At 39.1% G+C, this 24,864-nt stretch overlaps 2 protein-coding genes and 1 long non-coding RNA gene across 4 annotated transcripts in view; 2 read left to right on the top strand and 1 right to left on the bottom strand.

The window, feature by feature from the left end:
• Positions 1-2,883: 2,883 nt before the first annotated feature.
• Positions 2,884-5,520, top strand: LOC122652853 (peptidyl-prolyl cis-trans isomerase FKBP13, chloroplastic). The gene is made up of 5 exons (XM_043846733.1): positions 2,884-3,266; positions 3,598-3,690; positions 4,872-4,932; positions 5,030-5,098; positions 5,219-5,520. The coding sequence occupies exons 1-5, from the start codon at positions 2,919-2,921 to the stop codon at positions 5,281-5,283; spliced, it is 636 nt and encodes a 211-aa protein (XP_043702668.1). The 5' UTR covers positions 2,884-2,918; the 3' UTR covers positions 5,284-5,520.
• Positions 5,521-6,332: 812 nt separating this feature from the next.
• The window catches only part of LOC122652851 (peptide-N(4)-(N-acetyl-beta-glucosaminyl)asparagine amidase), a 23,908-nt gene continuing 5,376 nt past the window's right edge, over positions 6,333-24,864 (bottom strand). For both annotated transcript variants that reach the window (XM_043846730.1, XM_043846731.1), the window contains 10 exons: positions 15,889-15,943; positions 15,731-15,817; positions 15,067-15,122; positions 14,880-14,939; positions 14,655-14,742; positions 13,757-14,518; positions 13,591-13,651; positions 11,074-11,176; positions 6,633-6,767; positions 6,333-6,537 (listed from right to left, as the gene is read on the bottom strand). In XM_043846730.1, the coding sequence (XP_043702665.1) occupies positions 6,453-6,537; positions 6,633-6,767; positions 11,074-11,176; positions 13,591-13,651; positions 13,757-14,518; positions 14,655-14,742; positions 14,880-14,939; positions 15,067-15,122; positions 15,731-15,817; positions 15,889-15,943 (1,492 nt within the window). In that variant the 3' untranslated portion in view covers positions 6,333-6,452. The remainder of the gene's footprint in view (positions 6,538-6,632; positions 6,768-11,073; positions 11,177-13,590; positions 13,652-13,756; positions 14,519-14,654; positions 14,743-14,879; positions 14,940-15,066; positions 15,123-15,730; positions 15,818-15,888; positions 15,944-24,864) is intronic.
• Positions 22,600-24,864, top strand: part of LOC122652855 — a 19,565-nt gene continuing 17,300 nt past the window's right edge. Inside the window, exon 1 of the long non-coding RNA XR_006331656.1 lies at positions 22,600-22,612. This is a non-coding gene — a long non-coding RNA (uncharacterized LOC122652855). The remainder of the gene's footprint in view (positions 22,613-24,864) is intronic.

The raw sequence follows: 24,864 nt of genomic DNA, 5'->3' as shown, positions 1-24,864 counted from the left end.
CACTAGTAGATGACTTGGTTTGACTAAACGTACCATTGCTTATTGACTATGACATATCCAATGACGAGGCTAACAACAGCTCTAGCAAGTCATTGATCAGCTCAGGAATGACCCATTAATACTGCATTTACAGTTAATGTAAAAAGGACAAAGTTTTCCTTCACTGGGCTGGATCATTCACCCCGCCATTCTAGGGTTGATAAACCACCCCAATAAGCTTTTAGTATTATTTTCCCAAAACACCCTGGCTAAGCCCTCTCCCGCCTATCCCACGTCCTAAGGTTGTCAATAGGGAATTTTTATCCTCTCAAGTGCTGACGATGGCCATGAGACTGGAAGGATGAATTTTGAAGATGCATTGGGTCAGATGCACAAGTGAGGTATACTGGGCAATGCACCGCATTTGAGAGGATAAAGATCCATGAATGGGTCTGGCTAATGCGAGGTCATAAAGGCCTAAATGGCTACCATGGGCCATGGGCTTGATTTAAAGTTGACACACCTGTTTGGGTCTGCTAAATTGTCTAGCCCTTTTCATTGGGTCCAAAGGCTTTGGCCTGCTTTTGTCTTTGTTTATGCTTTGGAAGGAGATTCTCTGGAAAAGGTCAAAAGAAGGGTTGAGATTTTTGGGAGGGAACCCTTTTATCTGTTTGGTTTTAATTTTGGGTTTTCTTCAAATGCCCCCCTCAAATTGTCCAAACGTACAAATGTATACCTAAATTTTCATTAATTTCAAATGCACCCCTATTTTCTATAGGATATAATACTTTAGTCCTCCCTCGTTAGATGTTAGATTCAAATAATTAATGACCAAAATACCCTGATGATAAATCTCTCCTTTCTTCCCCAAATCGCAAAACAGAAACCCTAGGTATTTTTTAGGGTTTCTAAGAAAATCTATTGTCGCCTATTCCGGTGGCCGAACCAGGATGCCGGTAACCTCAAGAGACATCGACGAACGATCACCGTCCTCCAGCGATCACAATCATGGGGTCGATATGGCCGGAAAGGCCGCTGCAACTAAGGAAGCAGAACATTAAACTAAGGCAGCAACCCACTCCTAAATTAGTAAAATATCACCGAGTGGAGATGTTTTCACCCCTCATTCACTCTAACAATATGCTGAGCTAGAATTTGATATCATATTATTGAAATTAATTCACAACTTCATATATAAACATAGCCCTCCTCAACAATGATCAAAAGAGAGGGACATATTAAAGAGAAAGAGCAAGACTCAATGAGACCCAATCGACAGCGCTTGCTCTGACCGTAAGAACCCATGTCTTTGGCGGCCAACTCGTGGCCAGTCTCTATGCATTTGAATCGACCGTTCTCCAGCTCCTTAAACGTCGGCGACCCAAGCAGGTTATGCCCCTCCTTCACTTTTCTCTTATCCTTCTCTCCTGCAGTAGAGTCTGGTTTTGTCTCCTTCGCTGTCGCCATAGCTTCTCCAGTGAAATAATACCTGAGACCGTAAACCTCAATTCCTTTTAAGTTCAAATTTCGATTCTCTGGAGTCTGAAAACAGAGGTTTCTTTTCTTTGGTTGCAGTGAAAGGTAGTTGCAGACTTGCAAAGGTCTTTCCCCCCCATATCGACCCCATGATTGTGATCGCTGGAGGATGGTGATCGTTCGCCAATGTCTCTTGAAGTTGCCGGCACCCTGGTTCGGCCACCGGAATAAGCGACGGTGGATTTTTCTTAAAAATCCTAAAATACCTAGGTTTCTGTTTTGCAATTTGGAGAAGGAGAGGTTTATCATAAGGGTATTGTGGTCATTAAATTATTTGAAACTAACGTCTAACTTCAGACTAACGGGAAGGACTAAAGTGTTACATAGTTTAGACAGTAGGGGTGCATTTAAAATTAGTAAAAATTCAGGGGTACATTTATACGTTTGGGTAATTTGAGGGAGGCATTTGAAGAAAACCCTTTAATTTTAAGAAATCAGTTAAAAGTTAAAACAAACCGGATCAACTAAATAGATCACTCAACACTAAACCAAGCGGTCCAAGACAAAAAAATAAAAAAAAACCCAATAGAAGCTGAAAAAAACGATACCCAAAAAAAAAAGCCATTGTTTTTCATTTTGTTATATTACAAATATAAAAGCGGATTGATGAGAAGTTGAGAACCCGTTAAACCAATCCAATAAAAGACCAAACTAAATCGGACTGAAATCAAATTTTGGCTTAATTGGCCCAATACCTGCTCAAAACCAAACTGAACCAATCGATTACAACCAACTCTGCTCCACCGAGCAGAGAACTTTACAAATTGTAAATTGTCAAAAAATCTTTTCAACATTATCCATTTAATTTAAGTAGACTGCTCTTTCTTGTATTCTCACAAAAAATAATAATTTATATTTTCTACTTTAGATTGTTTGAAATGAGATTTTGGAGAATTAATTAATTATAAAAAAATATGCTTGATGGGCCACTTGAGACACCCACTGACCCACCTAAGTGGCAAGAGGAACACCAAAATTACTTACTTACCTCATGAGGTAAATTCTAAACCATATGATGCAATTCTCAGAAGGAACACCAAAATTACTTACTAATCCTAATGAACTTATTAGCCACTTAATGGTTGATTAATTGATTCAACACTTCAGTTTTGGTTCTCTAAACCATACTAGTTTAGTGTTATGACCCACTTGAGCTGCACACAGTTTGTATTAGGGAAACCATTTGATTTGTGGCATTTGTCCTTCCTTTTGTATGGTAAGTCAAAGGGGGTAACAGTGATGTTCTTGAGAACCCTAGAACATTGGAAATTTTAAGCCAGTGGTCTGAGTGGTTAGATCCGATCCAATTGACCGGCCCAACCGTCCTTCAAACCACTGGATATAGTCTCACATCCTTGAAGATAAGATGCTATTCCATTTTTGAAAAAAATCGGTTAGAGGAGATGAGCGCCTCAGGATTTGCTCTGGGCTCTTTCTCTTTTTCCTCACTGAAGCTTAACAAACCCATCAAGACAACAGAAGCAACAACCACAACGATCTCAGTTGTTAACAAAAACAACCATGAGAGACTTCCTCCTCAGTTATTACTGCAAGAGAAGGAAAGGTTAGGAGTGTTGGGAAGGAGAGAAGCAATTGGGTTTAGCTTTTGTTTGGGAATCATTAATAGTTTAGTACAGGAATCTACAGCTGCAGAGGCACAATGTGAACTTACTGCCACTCCTTCCGGCCTCGCCTACTGCGATCGAGTCATTGGGACAGGTACTGAGGCTTCCAAAGGTCAGCTTATTAAGGTAATTCCAACTCTAATATATTCCCAGAACTATTTGAACAAGAATTCACAGATTGGATGGTTTCGAATTGGCGCAAATGGGGACTCTTCAGATGGTCAATTTATAGAAAACAAGAATCAAACTCTCCACAATTTAAGTACAATACAAACTCGAATTCAAATTTCTGTTGATGTTCAACAAGCAACTCAAGTTTTTCCTTTGTAGAGTTTCATGTACTATAATGGTTTCAGGTTCTAAAACAGAGATAAAACGTTTCCCTTCGTTTTGATATATTTTTTTTCTTGATCGTGACCTGGTTGTAATAATTGATAAAATTCCTATAAAATTGCAGGCACATTACTTAGGGAAGCTGGATAATGGAAAAGTGTTTGATAGCAGCTACAACCGTGGAAAGCCTCTCACATTTCGCATTGGTGTTGGTGAGGTATGCACCTATCCATCCAAAGAACTAAATATATGCAATTTAAAAGGGAAGGAGTAGCAACCAAAGACAAGTTTTCTTCAAAGGGGTTTCCAATAACTATATCGGATGGGAATACTCTTAAGGAAAGCTAACCCTCTGCAATCATGGCTTGCACTACTTCTGCCATCCTTTAATAACATGTTGATATTTCTTCTCGGCCATGGAAAATGCCAATATCAGGTTGAAGGTGGACGCATTATTATGATAAAAAAAAATTAAGAAAAAAAGACTAGGAAATATGGTTCAAGATATTGGTATCGTATATCGGTACCTGAGATACTGATATGATACCAATACTGGTGCGGTGTATCGGTCCATACTGAGGGCAAAATGGTCTAAATATTTTTGTCTTCATAAAAGAGGGTAAATCGTACATTATGTACAATTAGTGGTCACGGGTTTGAGTATGGAAACAGCCTCTTTGCTGAAAGTAAAGGTAAGGCCGCATAAGGCCGCATACATTATGACCCTCCCCAAACCCCGGGTTTGAGTATGGAAACAGCCTCTTTGCTGAAAGCAGAGGTAAGGCTGCATACATTATGACCCTCCCCAAACCCCGTAGTGGCGGGAGCCTTGTGCACTAGATACACTTTTTTTTTTTTTTTTTGGAGACAGGAGGGGTATCCGACTTGGTATGCCTTTTAAAAGAGGGTAAATTGTCTGATATGGCCCATATCGACCAATTCGTGTCAGTGTCAACCGGGACCAATACCAATCCTGAACCCGATACCATGATTTAATTCTTGCAAGGGTGAAAAAAAATGTACAATTAGTTGGACATAAAAAATTAAGATGCTGAATATGCTAGCAAGCGCAGCAGCCGCCAAGGGTCTCAGCCAAGGATGCAAAACTGAAAAGGTTGGGGGGGGGGGGGGAAGAGGAATGATTCAATCATGCCAGTAATTAATTCCTTGGTTAGCATGACTTTCAAGATCAAATTGACACTCTTTAACATTCAAGTGCAAAATTTTGTGAACTTCTCACAGTTACCCGTTTTATGAGCAGATGCTCTAAAAGAAAGATTTGTCAACTTTGAGAAATGAAAGACATAAGCAAGAAGGCTCATGCTTTCCAATTCTAAAACTGCTGACTGAAGTATTAACTAATTCTTTTTATGTGTGCATAACAAATAATTTTTGCAGGTCATTAAAGGTTGGGACCAGGGGATTCTAGGTGGTGACGGAATCCCACCCATGCTTGCAGGTATGGAGTCTTAGATGTTATATCTCACTTGGATATTATATTAAGTGCAAAAGACTTAAAATTTTCATCTGTACACCTGTACCACAAAATGTTTCAGGAGGGAAACGTACCCTGAAGATTCCTCCAGAGCTTGGATATGGCATGAGAGGGGCAGGATGCAAAGGAGGTAAGTTTTCGACATTGATTACAAGTTATGATGAATTCACTGTAACACGTTCAAAAAGAAGAAAAAAGATTTATTTTGAGCTTATAAGATGTTTCTCATCGGCTGCCTTTCATGGTGCAGGTTCCTGTATCATTCCTCCAGACTCAGTTCTTCTGTTTGATGTGGAGTTCATAGGCAAGGCATAAGGAAACATAATAATCAGTTTTTTTTTTTGTTAATCCCACTTTTTTGTGTTGGTTGGGGAGGGGGGGGGGGTTGCTCCCATGATTGTACACAGAACATGCAATCAGGCAGGGAAGCAGGTGGAGAGTACAAATGGAACCCTAAAAGTTAATTGTCTATATGTAGAAGATGGAAATTTCCTCCCAACCATACACAAAGCAGGCACAAGAAGAATTAAACATTTTGGTGAACATGAAAGACATGCCATGTACTATATTAGAGCCTCCATTGGGCAAGATATTCTAAAACAATCCTGGGATAAGTAAACCAACCCCCGCGCCCCCCCCCCCACACCCACCAAAAAAAAAGCACCATTAGTATCGAATTGTCATGAATTATATTTTCCTACACGGTCTCAAGTCCTGAAATATTAATACAGTGGTAGAAATAAGATTAGAAGAGAAAAGAAAACCAAGGGAATGAAAGCACTTCCACACCCTTTCCACAGATTAGAGGACATATCTTTATACACGAACAACAACAACAACAACAACAACAACAACAGCAACTCAGTCTTATCCCAATTAAATGGGGTTGGCTACATGGATCCTTGTAGAGACAGAATATTAATTTAAATAAAAGTAAAAGGAAGGAGCACACAACATCGACACAAACTCTAGGGCATCGACCCTTCTTAGCCACGTACGGCTTCTTAACTGCTCAACATTCTGCTCCATACCTCGAGATTGGAGTGTATTACAATAACAGCATCACAACATCAAAGGCCAAGTAAATGGGATCGACCACATGGATCTTTGCTCTCCAATCAGCTCTATTTGAAGTCATACAAAGAACAAGGCCTAAGCTGAGAGGGCATATCTTTGTATGATCAAAAAATAACAAGACGAGCTAAGGAGACTGCACATCTATTCAGCAAACTCAGTATTCAACCAGTAGCCTACCTTTGGGAACCTAATATATTCATATTCAGTATCAAAATAAGTAATAACAGACAATAACTTCACAACCAAAATAAGTAAAAACAGACAATAACTATACAACATCTTTTCAGAGACATCTAGTTAGATAGTAACTATACAACATGTTGATTTCAGGTACTGATATCTTATTATAATGTCACATAAAATGGACAAACTTGTTCTGCAAAGAGGTGAATGCTACCTATTAGGCATTAACTGATTCTTGCGAAGAGGTCAATGCTACCTATTTGCAGTCGTGATGTTGCTTGAACATCTCGAACAGCCAAAAATCTAAACCTGCCAATTTTAAACACAATAAAATAGAGGTAAACACAATAAAGTAGAGGACACTTTTAAGAATGTAAAAGAAAAGCTGTCTTTTAGATATTTACCTGAACGCATTTGACAGGCGTCCCACTGAATGAATCTTAAATGTTTTCCGCTGGAAACGTTTTTCAAACATCTGTGAGGTTTGCTTATCCAAGACATACCAACTGGAACCCCCATCATCACTTCCCTCAACAACCCTGAAAGGCAAAAGATTAATTGCCCAAAAGTACCAGGTATTATTGTAGCACCAATCAATGAGTACTAAACAGAAGAGCCTCCCCTGACAGATGACCTTTAAGGAAAGAAATATACTGCAAAGAAAATTAATTGATTCATGCATAAAGAGATAACTAATTAAAGTTCAGCGTACATGTTATAAACACAACAAAGGGAACAGTGATGGACATATATCGATGGTCTTAGAAAAATGGTATGGGATCGGGTGTATCGACAAATGTGTATCGGTATCTGCCATGCCCAATCCTATATCAGTGGAACAGTTCTAATTGGAGGTAAATCTATCTAAAAAGTTATTTTTAATCGAAATTGAGGGCAAAACTGTCTGATTCAGCCCGATAGGTCCGATCTGTATCAGTATTGACTGATATCTGTCCCAATACCCTTTTTTAAAACCATAGACATATCACAAAAGTAGGCTTATTTTAGTGGAAATAAGCTTTGGGTTATGTTACGTATGTGTTGGGCCTTTGGTCCAAGGGATTTTTGCTATAATAGGCCACTTTAATGGGCCTAAATTAAGGGTAGAAGCTAGGAGTACAAGATTAGTAAGTAGTATTAGAGTCAAAATTTGTGGGGTTATTTGAGTCATTTACATGCTAAAAGCTAGCCAAGTATTGGAATCATTAGGAATTTTAGTCCAGATTTCATTCTAAGCCCATGTTTTGTATGTTATTTGAATCATTTTCATATTAAAAGTTTGTTTAGTACTAAAATCATTTGGAATTTGAGTACAAATTTCATTTTAAGTCAATGTTCTGTTTTTTTTTTAGTTCTAGTTTGAGTAGGAGTGCTAAATACATGTCCGATTTTACTGTTCTAGTTTGAGTTTTAGTTCCAAGTTATTATAGGAGGATTAGAGAGTCAGTTTATGAACTCGATATATAGATGTAGAGGCCTATGTCCTCATCCACGAAATTATGAGTAATATTATTGAAATTTTCTTCAAGTATTGTGGAGTGAGTTCTATTTTCCTAAGTGGATTCTAAGGTTCAACTTTGTGGATTCCAGGGGGTTTTTGGTGGATTCCTGTCCTGTTATCTCTTCCACTTTCTATTTTAATTTGTTAATAAACTATAGGTCGGAGTATCCATTCTCTTTAACTCGCAGAACCCTGTTTCTTCCAAGTTTCAGTTTGCATTCTTCTTCAACGTCTCTCTATTTATTAGTTTGATTTCTGTCAAATGTACTATATTAGTTCCTGCACTACTTCTCTCTGGAATTCTGGTGTCAAATTCTGAATTTCATCAACTAGAATTCTAGTTCCAAATCTGCTGCCCTGTTTGCTAGCACCACAACTAGAACAGTCTGTGCAGGTCAAACCTCTTCTCTGTTCGTAGAGATAATTTGGTGAGTTGTTCTACTGGTTCTGATCAGTCTCTCTGTGTTCTGTTTCCTGTGATATTTGGTGGACACATTCTGCTAGTAGAGAAGACCACTCGACCAGGGTATCAGGCCTATCTGATCTCTCTGCTTCAAGTTATTAATTTGCCCCCTATGTCTTATTCTCTGTACAGGTGAACCTGGTTCTGCTAGACAGTTCTAGATTCCCTATTTTGGAACTGTACTTGCATTAAAAAGCACACATAGCATGAAGCAATAGTTCCCTGTTCACAACAAGAAACAGGTATACCCAACATCCACTTAAATGTTTCCATGACGAATTAATACCTACACCAAAAGGCCTTTATGTGCCTAAATGCCAGTGATAAGAATACTTATATCAGGAGCTTTGAAATTTCATTGTGACTTAAAATTTCTTTGATAAATGTAATTAAAATTTCATGAGGACTACTGTTCAGAGGCTCATGGAAAGATGTAGAGCTAGCAAAAAGGATCTCCATATGTCTTTATTGATCTAGAGAAAGCCGATAGAGTCCCTAGAGATTTAATCTGGCATGTTCTTGCAAAGAGAGGGGGTGTTGAGTAAATATATAGATGTAATTAAAGATATGTATAAGGGTGTTGTGATTAGTGTGAGATCTGTGGGAGGCCTGGGAAAGGAATTCCCAATTATGGTTGGGTTACATCAAGGATCAGCCCCAAGCCCTTATTTGTTTGCGCTTATCATGGATGAATTAACCAAGAACATCCAAGACGAGGTTCCATGGTGTATGCTCTTCGTTGATGATATCGTTTTGGTGGATGAGACAAAAGCATGGATCAACGCTAAGTTAGAGTTGTGGATATCAACCTTAGATTTAAGATTAATAGATCAAAGACAGAGTATATGATGTGTAACTTCAGTCACACAATGATGGATGATGGCATGGTGAAAATTAAGGACAGAGAGATACCACCAAGTGACTATTTCAGATTTGGGGTCAATCATACACAAAGAAGGTGACATAGATGATGATGTTTCACAAAGAATTAAAGTGGGATGGATGAAGTGGAGAGGTGCAACCGGAGTATGTGACCGACACATCCCTTTAAAGCTTAAAGGAAATTTCTACATGACTGTTGTCCGACCTGCTATGATGTATGGGGCGGAATGTTGGGCAGTTAAGAAGTATCATACAGCAAAGCTATGTGTTGCTGAGATGAGGATGTTAAGATGGATGTGCGGTAAAACTAGGAAGGATAAAGTGAGGAATGAACGTATTAGAGCTGATGTGGGAGTTGCCCTGATCAGCTGCAAGCTTTGAGAATTCGTCTGAGGTGGTTTGGCCATGTGCAACGGAGGCCTAGGGACACCCCACTAACGAGGAGTGATCAGATTCCAATTAAAGGAGCTAAAAGAGCTAGGGGCAGGCCTAAAATGACCATAGGTGAGGTTGTGAAGAATGACATGCATAGTCTGGGTCTTGTGCCAAGTATGACCTCAGATAGAGCATATTGGAGGGCAAGGATCCATGTTGTTGACACCATGTAGCTAAGATTTTTCCTGATTTTTGGCCTATCCTCTTTCCTCGTACTTTCATTGTTCATTTTCCTTCACCCGTCTTATCTCATTTTTTCTTTTTTTTTTTAAAAATCCTGCATTACTCTTACTTTCCTTTTCTTTGTGAGGACCTCAGTTTTTCCCTACGTTGTTGTGAAAGGATCCATGTTGCCGACCCCATTTAGTTGGGATAAGGCTGAGTAGTAGTTGTTGTTGTTGTTTCTGTTCAGATGTTTGGAAGAGAGAGAGAGAGAGAGAGAGAAACGAAAATGATATTTTCATGAAACTCGAGGAAATGTTACAATTTGCATAATTATACAAGCATAACTCAGAATATTGAAAAAGATCCTTAAAAAAAAAATATATGTATATATCTATATAAAAACAACAACTCAGCCTTATCCCAACTAAATGGGGTTGGCTACATGGATCATTGCCCCCCCCCCAATCAGCTCTATTCGAGGTCATACTTGATATATATATATATATATATATATATATATATATATATATATATATATATATATGGTATTTTCTTATCGACACCCCTTAAGGTGTCAAATAATTTGTAACCTCAATTTTTTACCCTTTTAGAATAACACACTTTTTTCCAACAAAGGTAAATTCTGTCATTTCACATGTATACTCGAAAAATGTGCAAGACTAACAGTTTTTGCTAATGACATAATGATAGTCACTTCCAAATTATTTTTGAAAACCATTTTTTATCAGACTTATAAACATTCAGGAATAAGACAAGGGGCAATCAAAAGGTGTTAAATTCTAAAGACACCAATAGAGGTGTCATTTAGGCATACATGAATAGACAGGCTAGCGAGAAAACACAATTTATTTGCCACCGAGATTTAAAATTTTACATCTGAGAGCCATTAAATAGTAGAAAATGTTATTCAAATTATACTTCATGGTTCCAAACATCATATAGAGTTCTAAGCTGGCTTGAACATAGTTCATATAACAAGTTGAAAGCATGACATCGTTTCCTCATGAAAAAAGTTGGATTTTGCACCAATTGTTAAATTATACTGAATATCTTCCTAGAGTCAAGTGATTGCCTTCTATGGAGCAGAACAACTTTTGGAGCCAATCCAAAGAAGTCGGGGCAAGGCTTAGCTTACCTGAATTAAATTTATCTTTTTTTAGGGGCAAGGCTTTTAGAGACAAGCATATCTGATTGAATCAGCCAAGGATGGGATATGATGAAAGGCAGTTTCAACATATAGGGCATACCTCCCATTATTTTTATGTCGCTTTTAGCATATTCGTATTTATGGTAAATATTTTTCAGCTCACATATGAATGCTTAAAAGGCATAGTCACAACAGTCTCCAAAAAATGGTTTATTCTATCAAACATCTTACCAATTCATTGGATCTCGTTCTGGAGCATCGTTAGCTGACATCAACTCATACACCTCAAGATCAAGCATCTGATTATCCTTTACTTTGTATATTATCCAACCACCTGCATGATTAGAACCAATTATTTGCACAGATTATAATAAACATTAACACATTAAAAGCATTATGTGAGACGTATAGATGATACTTTGAGTGAGGTCAGCCACTGCATGTATTGAGCATTCAACCATTTTGACACAATAAATGGAGATGCATTTCTATCTCAAAAACAAATTTTTATAGATTTCTAATAATTTTTATCACTAGATAGCTGAATTCTAACCATGGTCCCAGTAAGATGGCTCATTGGCAAGATCAATTTAAAACCAAAATAAGATGGATCTTGCTTCACTTTTTCCTTTTAAAACGTACTCCATGATATAAATATTCTACATATCCTTTATAGATTTAACACTGAAAAATGAAAATTGATACTGACTGAACAAGATATATGCAAAGTTAAGATCAAGGATATAGTTATTACTAATCTGTTATCATTACTGCTATGCTAGTGTTAATGTTAGTAGTTACTGTTATGCTAGTGTTATTTATTTATTTGTAAGGGGGCACCCGGGGGGGGGGGGGGGTAAAGTGCTAGTCTTAATGTTAGTATTTTGGGTGAAGGGCCATTATATTGACCTATATCAAAATAGGAAACCGCATAGGAGTCAGTAGGTGCAAAACAAAATTGACTTGACACCATGGAACGAGGTCTTGCCGAGATCTCCGAGATATCTCGGTTATTGAAGGTCCAAGACAAGACAAAGGACAAGTTAAGGAAACAGCATCGACTCGAGATCTCGGTATTATCTCGGTAGTTCATATTAATTGTATGCTTTCTACTACTAAATGATGTATAGAATAGGCCTATTAGTACTACTAAATTATGTATAGAATAGGCCTATTAGTACGTCGTAGCAACTTAGGGTCCGAAGTCAAACTCCTATTTGGACTTTGATATTTCAAAATCTGATAGTACCATTGTGTTTAAATGACCCAAAATAGGCTGTATACCAAGTTTCATAACCTAATTAAGTAAAAAACCCACCAAAACCTGTCTTCGAGTTCAAAAAAAAAAGATGCACAAACTTGCCGAGATCTCGGCCCAATTCGGTTTTCTGCCTGACCGAAACCAGGTTCGAAACCGAGACCTTGAACCATGCTTTACACACACACACAGATAGAGAGATATGGTATGCAAGAGATGCAATACTAAGGCATCACTGCAATGACCTCACTGAACCATCATGGTTGATGAATGTCTAGCACTGAGAAGAAAGTAAAGCTGAAGCAATTCAACTGTAGGCCATGACCACTCACCTAATGTTCACTTCAGCTGGCTGAAAGCAAGGTTGTTTTAATGTTTTCCCCAATTAGCCATTGAAGGAAACATATTATGACAATGGTAATAATGGCAAAACTATTTTTACTTCCATACTAAGATTACATGGTTTCAATACCTATTTATAGTCATTTACAACATCCTCAGAATGGAATGGGGTAATGGGATTCATATGGACAAAATCAAATCATTGAAACACATCTTTAATGATGAGATAGTGGTCAAAAGTATAAGTTGAGTTTGTATGATAAAGATATTCAGTTGAAATTATTTATTGAATTTGTCCCAATTGGTTATTAAGATAGCAAAACAAGGAAGTATAAAAATATTTAGGATATCTCAATTAGAAAAGCAAGCAAAAAAAATCCTTCATGAGAATCTTCTGATGCAGAATATGACAAGCAGGGGCTGTTACATTGTGGGGCCTACATCGTCCATCTATGGGTCCAACTCATTGTTCCTAATGAGCATTTTAATCAACCAATGAATTTAATGTAATTAATTTGGTTTATTTTTTTAAATACCTTTTCTAGTTGCATTTGTTGGTTGTAGTAACTAATTGGTTCCTAGTGTATTCAAACAATATTATCTAAATTCTGATATTTCTCTTTGTTAATTTCTGTTATTTTTCATTGCTGAACACAGTGTATTCAGGAACATGATCGTCACTCTAGAATCTGCATGTTGTACTTCCAAATGTGACACCACAAAGACATTGCTATTTATAATTACCATTCATGCTCCTCTTCTGAGTACCAGTCATGGAACTGTCAGCAGGACCATTTCCCCATTTAAAAAAACCCCAGCCTAAACCCTGATTTTCCAAACTTTGAATCCTACATGATTTCCGAATTTTCAGGTCCTGCAATATATATATTCTAACCCCTTCGTCTTAACTATAACCTGTCTTCTTTACTAAATGCTTGTTTTAATTGTCATAAAACCAAAAATAATTTTATACCAAATCCCAAAAGTCCCCCTTGTTCCCCGTTGTTGCTTTGCCTTGTTGATTTTCCAACATCCTGCCGAGAAAAAGCATCATATAACTAGTATTTCTGTCCTCTTCTTATTCTGTTTTTCCGTTTCATAGAGCTGAGCAGCCAAATCTACAATTTTCAGTTCTTTTATTGTAATACCTTTTGCTCCATTTGGTTCCTCCCATTTAGATGTGTGAATACCATCAAATGCTGATGTGACCTGAAATTTATTGTGAACATCAACATTTTACAGTTTAATAAAAATATTCACAAATAGCAGTCAGAATAATGACTTCATAAATCTACTACCCAGAAGGTAACTTACAATTCCAAAAGGAAGCTCTTCACCACTTGCAAGGACTAGACCAGAAGATATCCTGTTTGGTTTCAAAAGTGGTAATGAAAGGGAACCTTTACCAAAGTTGTCACTATTTCTAAGATTATCAATGACAATATCGAGAGCATCCAATGCAACCGGTAAAGCAATAGAAGTTTTGACAGGATCACCAGCCAAACAAAAGTTTACCCTCTCGCATTTCTCCAGTTTTTCACTCTTCAGGGAAAGGGCAGCAAGTAACACATCTAGAGGAGGAATTATTTGCTGCACAAATTTTAAAGTAATTGATTCCAAACTTATGGAACCACTCCTTGATCTAAAAGAGGCCTTTTTAAGATCCAATAGTCCCCTTTTAACCATCTCTAGGATGTCAACAATTTTAGATTTGGGAATATCATTCTCAACGAATTGAGACAGAAGAGAACAGAATGCATTAAGAATGCTTGTAACATGCTCATCGACACATATACGGATTGGGCATTCAGAACAACTCAAAGAGTTATTCTCGTTAGAACCCAATTCAGATCGTGCTATCCGCCATTCCTTAGCCCCACTCTGTCTTCCTGGTAATGAGATTGAACCATCATTTTGAGAAGGGAGGCCTCTTTCAAGTTCATCTACTTCACTCCTGTCACGATCCTCTAGCACAGCAAGCAGTTGAGGTGTAAAGCCTTTTCGACAATCTTTTGTTATATCAGATAGAACAGCAGAGACAACAGGCTCTGTTGTAATATTCCGCCTAGACAGAACCTGAAAAAGGAATACATTTCCGCTTCATCCACAAATCAACAAAAAAGAATGTGAAAGGAGAAGATTATTTAATCTTTCACCAAGATTACATTTAAGGAAATGCAGAAATTGAATACCATGACTGCTTTACAATTACCTCATGCCATTTTCTTGTATAACGTTTAGTGACATCATGCACTCCATCTTTTGCAATGGCGACTACATAATTCAACTTCTTGTTCCAGCTTCAAGTAAACATGTAAATCAACAATTAAGAGAAATAAAATAATACAGTAGAAAATAGAAGCCCAAATTTCCAATATATGTGCACATTCAGTGACATAAGTCACAATGTAAAGATTAAATGCAAGGAAGAGAGTACCCCTTTTCATATAACAATGGCTTGTCATACACTCCTTCACAAGGATCAAGATGCATCCACCTGTATAATCAATCATTTTAAACTTTGACATCTTTGGAATGAGTATGAAAAAAAAGTTTACTGTCAAAAAGGAAATTGAAAGAAACAAAATTTGTACACAAGAAAATCAGTAATTTGATAAAATTACCTTCCCAGCAAATTTGAAAAGCACTCTGTCCAGAGATGATCTGTGAAATCCAGTATCTGCAATGAAGTACAAGTAAACACACAAAAACCTTGCCTTCTCCAAAACCAAAAGTACTTTGATTTGCAAAATCATCAAGGCTTTCACACATATAAGCTGGTAAACCAACCAAAAGAATCACAAGAGCTGTGCTTCACGTAAAGCCATATTAAAGCTGTCAACAATATATCAGACCGATATGGTTGACATGTATCAGGATTGACCATGTCGATACAATAAGAACCGATTCATAAAAATGTTTATGAATAGAACTGTATCGAACCAATACGGACTGATATGTATCGACACCAACCGATACATTTGATACATATACTGCCGAAACTAAAAAAACCCCAGCTTTTGAAAGAAAACTTATATTTGATTTTTTTGGCCAAAATCTAAGTAGATCCATCTTCACTAAAAAACAACCTATGAGTAGTGACTAAATTTTTTAGTTATTTAAACAGCATGGTTTTAAACACATGGTTTTTAAAACATGCCAATTAGCACCTGGGAATGTTTTTTATTAAACTGGGTAAAAAAATGGAATCTTCTCGGATACTTCTCAAGATAAAAGCAAAAAGGCATATATTTCTTTTGAAATCTTCTGAAGATACTAATGACTTACAAGACGAGATTCATAGCCAAATGCTCGACAATAAAGCGTGAAGCAATTAGCCCACTCTCCACAACGCCCTCTTCTTGTTTCTACAATCTGTATACAGAATGAAAATGATGCAGCACCATAAAATAGAAGTTTCTCCACCATGAAAGAAAAATCATTACCTTTAATGGGTCATTGTACCGCGGAAAACGGGTGATTCTTAAGCAATTATTACACCTGGTGATTGTTATGGAATGAAACATTAGAGGTATACTAATTGACAACAAACATGGGAATGCACACTAAGAAAGCAACGAAAGATTTCTGACAGATTAAATCATTATGAACATATTAAACGATTGCACAAATTGCAGACTGAAAGAACTGAGAAGCGCTTCTACAATAAAATCATGCAAAAGTATCTTGATGAATTATAGGAACCATAATTGTCACGGCATCTAGGTGACCCAAGGTGTTGGAGGGGGCCTGGACGCAAGGTGACCAAGGCGACTCCTTGACAACTATGATACAAAATAATGTTATAATTTGAAATTTCGACACAATGAGAGAAAGAAAACAAAGAAAAAAAAACCCAGAAACTCCGAAATTTCAAGATTTTTAGATTTTTGGCCAAATCACCTACATTTCTTGGTGGAACAAGGTGTACCATGTAACTTGTACTTATTTAAGTATTTATATAATATGTAACATATACCATGTCAGTATGTTCCATGTACCATGTAATGTTATTGTTTTTTTCATTCCTAATGCACAGTTTAGTTGTTTTAATTAAATTTTGTTTGTTCTATACTAAACTGTGTAGAATAGGCTATATTAGATAAAATATACAGCAGGGTACGACTTACACTAGTAATCTACGATCTGAAGCCAAACTACCATTTTGGGTGTGTTTTTTTACAATCTAAAGGTTCAAACATGTTTAAAGATGCTTAACTTAGATTTCTTTGAAGTCTCAGGTCAAATGTGGCCATTTAACCACTAAAATGACCAACCGAAATATACAAGATTTCGGTTAAATTTCGATTGAAATTCTAAACCTTGACCAGCCTTGCACCAACTAAATGGAGTCAGCTTGCTGACTTAACATAAAATACCAAAATAAGAATTCTTTAATACTCTCGTCATAGTTGTCACGTTGTCACGGCAATCCAAGTTGGTGGAGGGGTGTCTAATCGATATGAACGCCATAGCAATCATGGCGACCATGTTTTATTTTTTATTTTCCCTATTTTTAATGTCATTTATTATGCTAAAATATATACCCTATAACACCAAAAAATCAACATGAAAGTGTACTACTATGGTTTAATTCATGAAAATATAATATCCATTAGTGTATATTACACTCATACAAAAAAAAAAAAAGTTGCCGGGATTGAGAATAGTCGCCGGAGGACTGGGAGGAGTAGAAGATGAAGAACCAAATAAAATAAAAAATAAAAAAAGGCACTTTACTTACCTCTGAAGAGGTTGCCAGAGCTGGTAGTACTCACCAGAGCCGAGGAAGGAGGCCGAGAGTCGCTGAAGAGGGATTCGAAGAACTGTGTCGCCGTCACCGTCGAAGTGTCGAGCCGAAGAAGACTCTCTGTTTTCGATTTCTATTTTTCCCAACTTAGGGAGTTAGGGTGTAGTGTATTAGTGTTTAATGCTTTTTTATGTTATGTGTATTGCAAGTTACACCTCCAATACACATTAAGGAAAAAGCATTAACTCTTAAATGGTTTAAAAAAATTAATTGTTAAAAACTTAAGTTTTATAATTTGAAACAAGAATATTGCCCGATATGGCCATATGTCGTGGTATGGCGTCCATGGCGGCGCCATGGAGGCCATATCGGTCAACATTGTTGACTCACCCATATCGTTGGTCGATATGCACCCATCTCCACCGATATGACGCCATGGTGATGCCATGACAACTATGACTCTCGTCATGATTCATCTAACAATGAAAACTCTAAATAAAATGTGTCCCAAGTTGAAACATCACAAGTGCCGCCTCGTCCTGGACCGTCGCAAGGAAAACTATAACAAAAATTCTTTATATTTTTTTTGGGTGAATGAAAAACTCATTACTAAAAGGGGAAAGAGAAACAGGAGGCCCCCAAGAAGAAAAGGGGGGGGGGGAATAAACAAACAGCAAATACAACAATACAGAGCCTCCCCCAACACTACAACAAGTGGGGGAGAGCCCCAAGAGGCAACAATGAGCCTATTTCTAGGAGAGTCTACACATTTAGAGGGGGCCATGGACAACTTGCTTCTGACATCAAAGAGAATAAGCTCCCAAATCTGCTGGAAGGATCTTGATTTGGAAGTCCATCTTCGGAGATTGATCTCCATCCAAATGTAATAAATAGCGACTCCAAAAGCAGGCTTACCGACATGATCACAAACTGAGTTACCACCAAAGAACATGTCCACCCAAATTCATTCTTCCTTGAAGGGCGAAATTCTTCTTCTTTGGGGTCAGCATCTAGAAAGGAATCATTCCAAATTGTGGAGGAGAAGGGGCAGCAGAAGAAGAGATGGTCAACATCTTTATTGGCATTCCAACAAAGGCAGCAAAAAGGAGGGGGTGGGGATCTGCCTCTGAATAAGGAAAGTAATGTAGACCAGTCACAAGTGATAACCATTCCACAAGAGGATCACAAACAACAGTAAATACTTCAATCAGTTCTCAGATTTGCAGGAAATTTTAGAATAAGATAAAAACAAGAAACCAAAGAAGGGAAGAAGAAGATAGGGTAGTCTCTCTCATCCTCGGGGTCTCACCCACAACCTCTCACCGTATTTTGATCTCTCACCAATGGCATTTCACCATACTCTCTCATAGAGCAAAGCCCAAAGCTATGCTTTTTTCTCAATCTTGTTGGCTGCCAATACAGAAGCCTACTCCTTTATTTATATTATTGAAATCAGTTACAGCTCTCTAGACCTTTTCCTGATTAAAAACTAATTACAAAGCAACCCAGTCCCAATCTAATTAGTTAACAGATAAAGAATCCTAGAAAAGGAAACTACTAATTACATAAAGGGCTCAAGTTCCCTGTACCGCAGCGTAGGCTGCGCTCAGACACATGGGCCTGCCACTCAGGGGGGCAGGGTGCTCATTGCGCCCACCCCCATGTGTCTGGGCGCTTGGCACAGAGAACATTCTCCCTTACATAAAACAACTAATGAAATAGAAACTAACCCCCCCCCCCCATGTGAGTAATAAATAATAGCCTATGCAAGCTGTCAAATTGGTCTCCACTTGATCTTCACCAGCTGGTCATGGGGGCCCACGAGATCTGGGAATTATCTTCTCCTTTAACTGTTGGTCGATATCCTCCCAAATAGGCAAGCTCGATAGCTAATCTTTGGACAAAATTCCAAAATTCAACTGGAACTGGGCAGCACTCGATTATGGAAATATCTCCTTGAAATCAGCAAGCTCAATGGCAGTAAGATCTAGAAAATATTTCTCCAAATAAAACTGGTTGACCTGGAATTACTCCCCCTTCAAATCAGCAAGATCGATAGCTATACTCTCCCCCCCAAATAAGGCTGGCCAATAGCTATCCTTTGGCAGAAAATAGGCTGGGTAATTGGGATTAAATAATCCCATAATATGGGCCAGGTATGGATCAATTCCGCATCAGAAAGTCTGCGTTGGGATGCAATGGGAGAGGACCCGCCAAGTAGTGAAGATGTTGAAGAATGTGGGACTCGAACCATACCAATTTGCGCCAGGGAATGAACAAGGTTAATCGGGGTTCATTGGCAAAGGCTAGGTGGGAGAGTTTTAAGGCCTTGCAATTTGGAAGTGGAATAATAAGCTGTTGGTCCATGCAGGATTGAATACTTCTACAAAAGGATTTCGAGGGCTAAAGTGAAGATGTAGGGGGAAAGAGGACAACCCTACTAGATGCCCATAGAAGAGGCAAAGCAAACAGTAGGGCTATCATTGACAAGCACCGAGATGTGGAGAGAAGAAATGCGGTGAGAAAACTCGTTGATGAAGGCAGGGAGAAAAGACATTTTGTGTATGACATTGACAATAAAATCCCATCTCAAGGAGTCAAAAGCTTTATGGATATCAATCTTTATAAGGGCAGCAGGGGAGTAAACCTTTCTATCAAAATTTGACAATCTCATTACAGAGAAGGATGTTGTCAGAAATACTTCGACCAAGAATTGAAGGTCGATTGGTTGTCACTGACCAAAGAAACTGTTAGATATATGGCCAGAATACAGTGGGGGGTATTCTGGACCTTTTTCTTTGTTATTTTATTAGTTTTGTATTATGTGGTTTAGTCCCACATTGCTCATGTACATATTTTACTATTGTATTATTCTTATAAATAAGAAGGTGCTTGGGATGAATTAATCATCCAAGCATAGAGTTCTAATTCAGATCCACTTAACATGGTATCAGAGCTGGTTATGAATTAGAACCATCCACGATTCCCTCCCCTTCTCTAATTCTCGATCTCTCTTCTGTTCTCTTCTCTCCTCTTCTTTCCTCTGTTTTGCATTGTTCTTCTTTGTCCCATCGGGCAGCACTGATGAGGTGATCTATTGATCCAGCTGCTGCCCTCCCTTGTTACCTCACTTCATGATATGAAGAATTGATCGATAAGGTGCTGCCCTCCTTTGCTGCGAATATTGAAGACTTCAGCCTTCATTGGACAGATTCACACTATATTACAAGGATTTTGTTCACTATATTGGAGCTTCAGACCTGTGGCAGATCAGTATTCCAGCACTTACATCAAGCTACATCAAGTTCCAGCCCTCAAGATCGATATCTCTTCACACTTTCAGGGTTTTTTCAAAACCCTGACAATTGTCGATCTTGGGGTTCCACTTATCAGTTAATTCTGATTTTTTGAGGAGTGCTTCACATCTGTTCAAGTGTCCTTCGACTGCAATTTCAGCCTCATACAGTCATTTTTCAGGCCTCACATCATCTTATCGATTTCAGCAATTTCAGGGTTTTTTTCAAAACCCTGAAAATATCGATCTCAAGGTTTTCTCTGGCTACTGTTGCTGATTCTTGGAGACACTTATTCCTTCATTATTAGAGGGCTTTCATCCTTGTTTCAGCCCTTAACTTGGAGGTGTTCTTGGTTTTCTCTTCACAACAGCCCTCTTCTCCGATTTGGGATTCTTCACTGTCTCCATGGGTGACTCTGTGGATTCGACTGCTACTTATGTTGGTGATGGAAACAGCAAACCAGAGTATCATACTTTCTGTCCAAATCCAATCAAGTTGGATGGCACCAATTACCTACTTTGGTCTAGGTCTGCCTCCTTTGCCATTGCTGGCCGTGGCCTTACTGGTCATATTAGGGGATCCACTGCTATGCCTACTGAGGTTGGGGCTGCTCAAGACAAGTGGCTTGCCAACAATGGAGTTCTTATGTCCTACTTGATTGGTTCTATGGTTACAGATCTACAACACAATTTTCTTCTCCTTGATACAGCCTCGAAAATTTGGGCTGCTTGCAAGGAGACTTATGGACAGCTTGGCAATGATGCCCAGGTATATGAAATCAGGAAGAAGGTCCTTCACACTACTCAGGGAGAATTGACAGTCTCTAAATACTATGCTACCTTGCGCAGCCTTTGGCAGCAATTGGACCATTTTTCTGATTTTCATCCAAGTACAGCTGCAGATATTACTTCTTATAAGCAACACATGGACAAAATCAGGGTTTATGATTTCTTGGCAGGATTAAATGTGGAGTATGATCAGATTTGGGTTCAAGTGTTGGGTCACAAGCCTTTTCCCACACTTGAACAGTCATATGCCCTAGTCTCCTCTGAAGAAAACCGTAGGGCTGCCATGTTGCACCCTCCTATTACTGATAGATCAGCTCTCCAGGCTGCTGCCCCTGCCACTCCTGCACCTAGTGGCATTGCTTCTCTTGGTGATTCTACTACAGGGTCTATTGTTTGTGAGTACTGTCACAAACCTTACCACACCAAGGAGAAGTGCTGGAAACTTCATGGGAAACCGGCTGATTTTGAAGCTAAAAGGGCTGCCAAGACAAAGATAAAGACAAAGACCAAGGCCCATCGATCGAGATCATATCGCAACTCCTCCATCGACATCGGTCTATCCTGTGATGATCTACAGCCCTCCTACGTATGCTCGGACTTCGCCACCGCCTCTACTACATCGCCACGCCAATTCCTCGCCTCCTTCAGGTTCACACTTTGCCCGGTCAGGTATTCCATTTGTAGGTCATTGTGCTTCTATGGCTTCCCATCCTTGGATCATAGATTCGAGCTACGATCATATGACCGGTTCCTCTAGTCATGCTTCACGATATTCTCCCACTTCGGAAAGATAAGGTCAAAGTGGCTGATGGGTCCCTTTCTTCAATATCTGGAAAAGGACTCATCAACTGCACTTCCTCTCTTCCCTTGTCTTCTGTTTTACATATTCCTAATTTTACTACTAACCTTCTTTCCATTAGTAGTATTACTCGTGATCTTAACTGCAAAGTCACTTTTTTTCCATCTCATTGTGTGTTTCAGGATCTGGCCTTTGGGAAGACGATTGGATTGGGTAAAGTGTATGGTGGCTTGTACCTGCTTGATGACGGTCGCTTCTCTCCACCACCATTGCCTTCTCCGCTGCATCAGAACTCCTTGGTCTCTTCTGAACTTTACCAGTGGCACTCTCGGTTAGGTCACCCCCCTTTCGGAATTTTAGCTCATTTATTTCTTAGTTTGGTCACCCTACATACTAAGGATGACTTTTTTTGTGAGGCTTGTGTTCTGGCCAAACAGACACGTTCAAATTGTCCTATTTCAAATAAAAGGAGTTCTTCTTGTTTTAATTTGGTACATTCTGATGTTTGGGGCCCTAGTCGCAAGCCCTCTATTTCTGGTCATCGCTGGTTTGTCTCTTTTATTGATTGTCATTCTCGGAACACTTGGGTATATCTTTTGCACACTAAAAATCAGGTTTTCTCATGTTTTCAGCATTTTCATAAGATGATTCAAACTCAGTTCCAAGCTACTCTCCAAATATTGAGATGTGATAATGGAACCGAGTTTACTGAATCACAATTTCAAAAATATTTGGCTGATCATGGCATTATTCACCAAACTAGTTGTGTTGATACCCCTGCCCAAAATGGTGTGGTAGAAAGAAAAAACCGCCATTTGTTGGAAATGGCCCAGGCTTTGATGTTTGGGAGGAATGTTCCTTCTCAATATTGGAGGGATGCGGTTCTCACTGCCGCCTATCTCATCAATAGGCTCCCTTCTCGGGTTCTTAATTCCCGTACCCCCTCTGATATTTTACTGGGCCATTCCTCCTTTATTGTCCCTCCCAAAGTATTTGGGTGTGTGTGTTATGCTAGGGATACCAGATCTCCAGGCAAGCTTGAGCCTCGTGGGCTCCGTTGTATTTTCTTGGGTTATTCTCCAACCCAGAAAGGTTATAAGTGTTACCATCCCCCTTCCCGTCGTACCTTGGTGAGTATGGATGTTGTTTTCCATGAGCCCCTTTCTTATTATTCTTCACCACCTCTTCAAGGGGAGAGTTCTAGTGAAGATGTGCCCTTTGAGATTCCTCCACTAGAGGTTCCTCTGGCTGCTGTCCAGCCTCCTTTGACGGCACCCACGGCTGCTGCCCAGCCTCCTTTGACTGATGCTCCACCTCCTTTGGATGATGTCCAACCTCTTCCGGCTGTTCCTCCCTCACCTAATGGGAATCCTTTATAGGGGGAGACCACAGAAAATAGTGTTGTTAATGTTCCTATTCAGGGGGAGCTGACTCCAGTCCAGAGAACTATTGGTGAATTTCAGAAGAGAATTGACAATTCCAACATACTTACCTACACAAGGGGCAGAACCAACAGAGGGCAATTGCAATCCACTTTAGCACCAATACCCATCCACTTGCCGGCTCCAGATCCAGATCCTCCATCTCCTGGTAATCCCTCTTCTTCCGACCAACCTATTGCTCACCGCAAAGGTACTAGGACTTGTACTTTACATCCCATATCTCGTGTTGTTTCTTATAGCTCTCTTTCTCCATCTTTTCGTGCTTTTGTATCTTCTCTTTCTTCTGTTTCGATTCCTAAAACTTGGTAGGAAGCATCTACAGATGGAAAGTGGAAGGCAGCAATGTTGGAAGAAATGAGAGCACTACATAAAAATAATACATGGGAGCTTGTGACTCTTCCTCCGGGAAAGAAACCAGTTGGATGTAGATGGGTCTTCGTGGTCAAACAGAAGGCGATGGTTACGTGGATCGATATAAGGCACGTCCGGTTGCAAAGGGGTTCACTCAAACTTATGGAGTTGACTATCAGGAGACCTTTACACCAGTGGCGAAGCTCAACACTGTCCGGGTGCTGTTATCTTGTGCTATAAATCTTGGGTGGGATCTTCAACAGTTAGATGTCAAGAATGCCTTCCTCCATGGGGAGCTTGAGGAGGAGGTATATATGGACATTCCACCAGACTTCTCTGATGACAGGACCAAGGGCAAGGTCTGTAGACTGAAGCGTGCACTTTATGGGCTGAAACAGTCACCTAGGGCATGGTTTGGCAGATTTCACAAGGCTATGATTTCAGCAGGTTATAGGCAGAGTAATGCTGATCACACTTTGCTGATCAGACGAGTTGGTGACAAGGTAACTCTTCTCATAGTCTATGTGGATGATATTGTGGTCACTAGTAATGATGGTGATGCTATCAAGGATTTGAAGCTCCTCCTTGGCCGTGAGTTTGAGGTCAAAGATCTTGGTCCTCTGAAATATTTTCTAGGGATAGAAGTTGTTCGCTCTTCAAAGGGCATCTTTCTTTCTCAAAGAAAATATGCCCTTGATCTATTGACTGACACAGGGCTGCTAGGCTGTCATCCTTCAGATACTCCTATGGAAGCTACTACAAAACTTAGGGAGAAAGAGGGTGAGCCTGTTGACAAGGGTATTTAACAGCGGTTAGTGGGCAAGTTAATCTACCTTTCTCACACACGACCTGACATTGCAGTTGCTGTGAGTTTGGTGAGCCAGTTCATGCATGATCCCTATTCCTCTCATATGGATGCAGTCCGTCGTATTTTGAGGTATTTGAAGTTTGCTCTGGGAAAGGGAATCCTTCTATCTCCCACCGGTCACCTTAAGA

This window comes from Telopea speciosissima, chromosome 2 (genome assembly GCF_018873765.1).
Source record: "Telopea speciosissima isolate NSW1024214 ecotype Mountain lineage chromosome 2, Tspe_v1, whole genome shotgun sequence".
Classification (NCBI taxonomy): domain Eukaryota; kingdom Viridiplantae; phylum Streptophyta; class Magnoliopsida; order Proteales; family Proteaceae; genus Telopea; species Telopea speciosissima.
The sequence above is the reverse complement of the archived record's forward strand: the minus strand, read 5'-3'. Positions and strand labels throughout refer to the sequence as shown.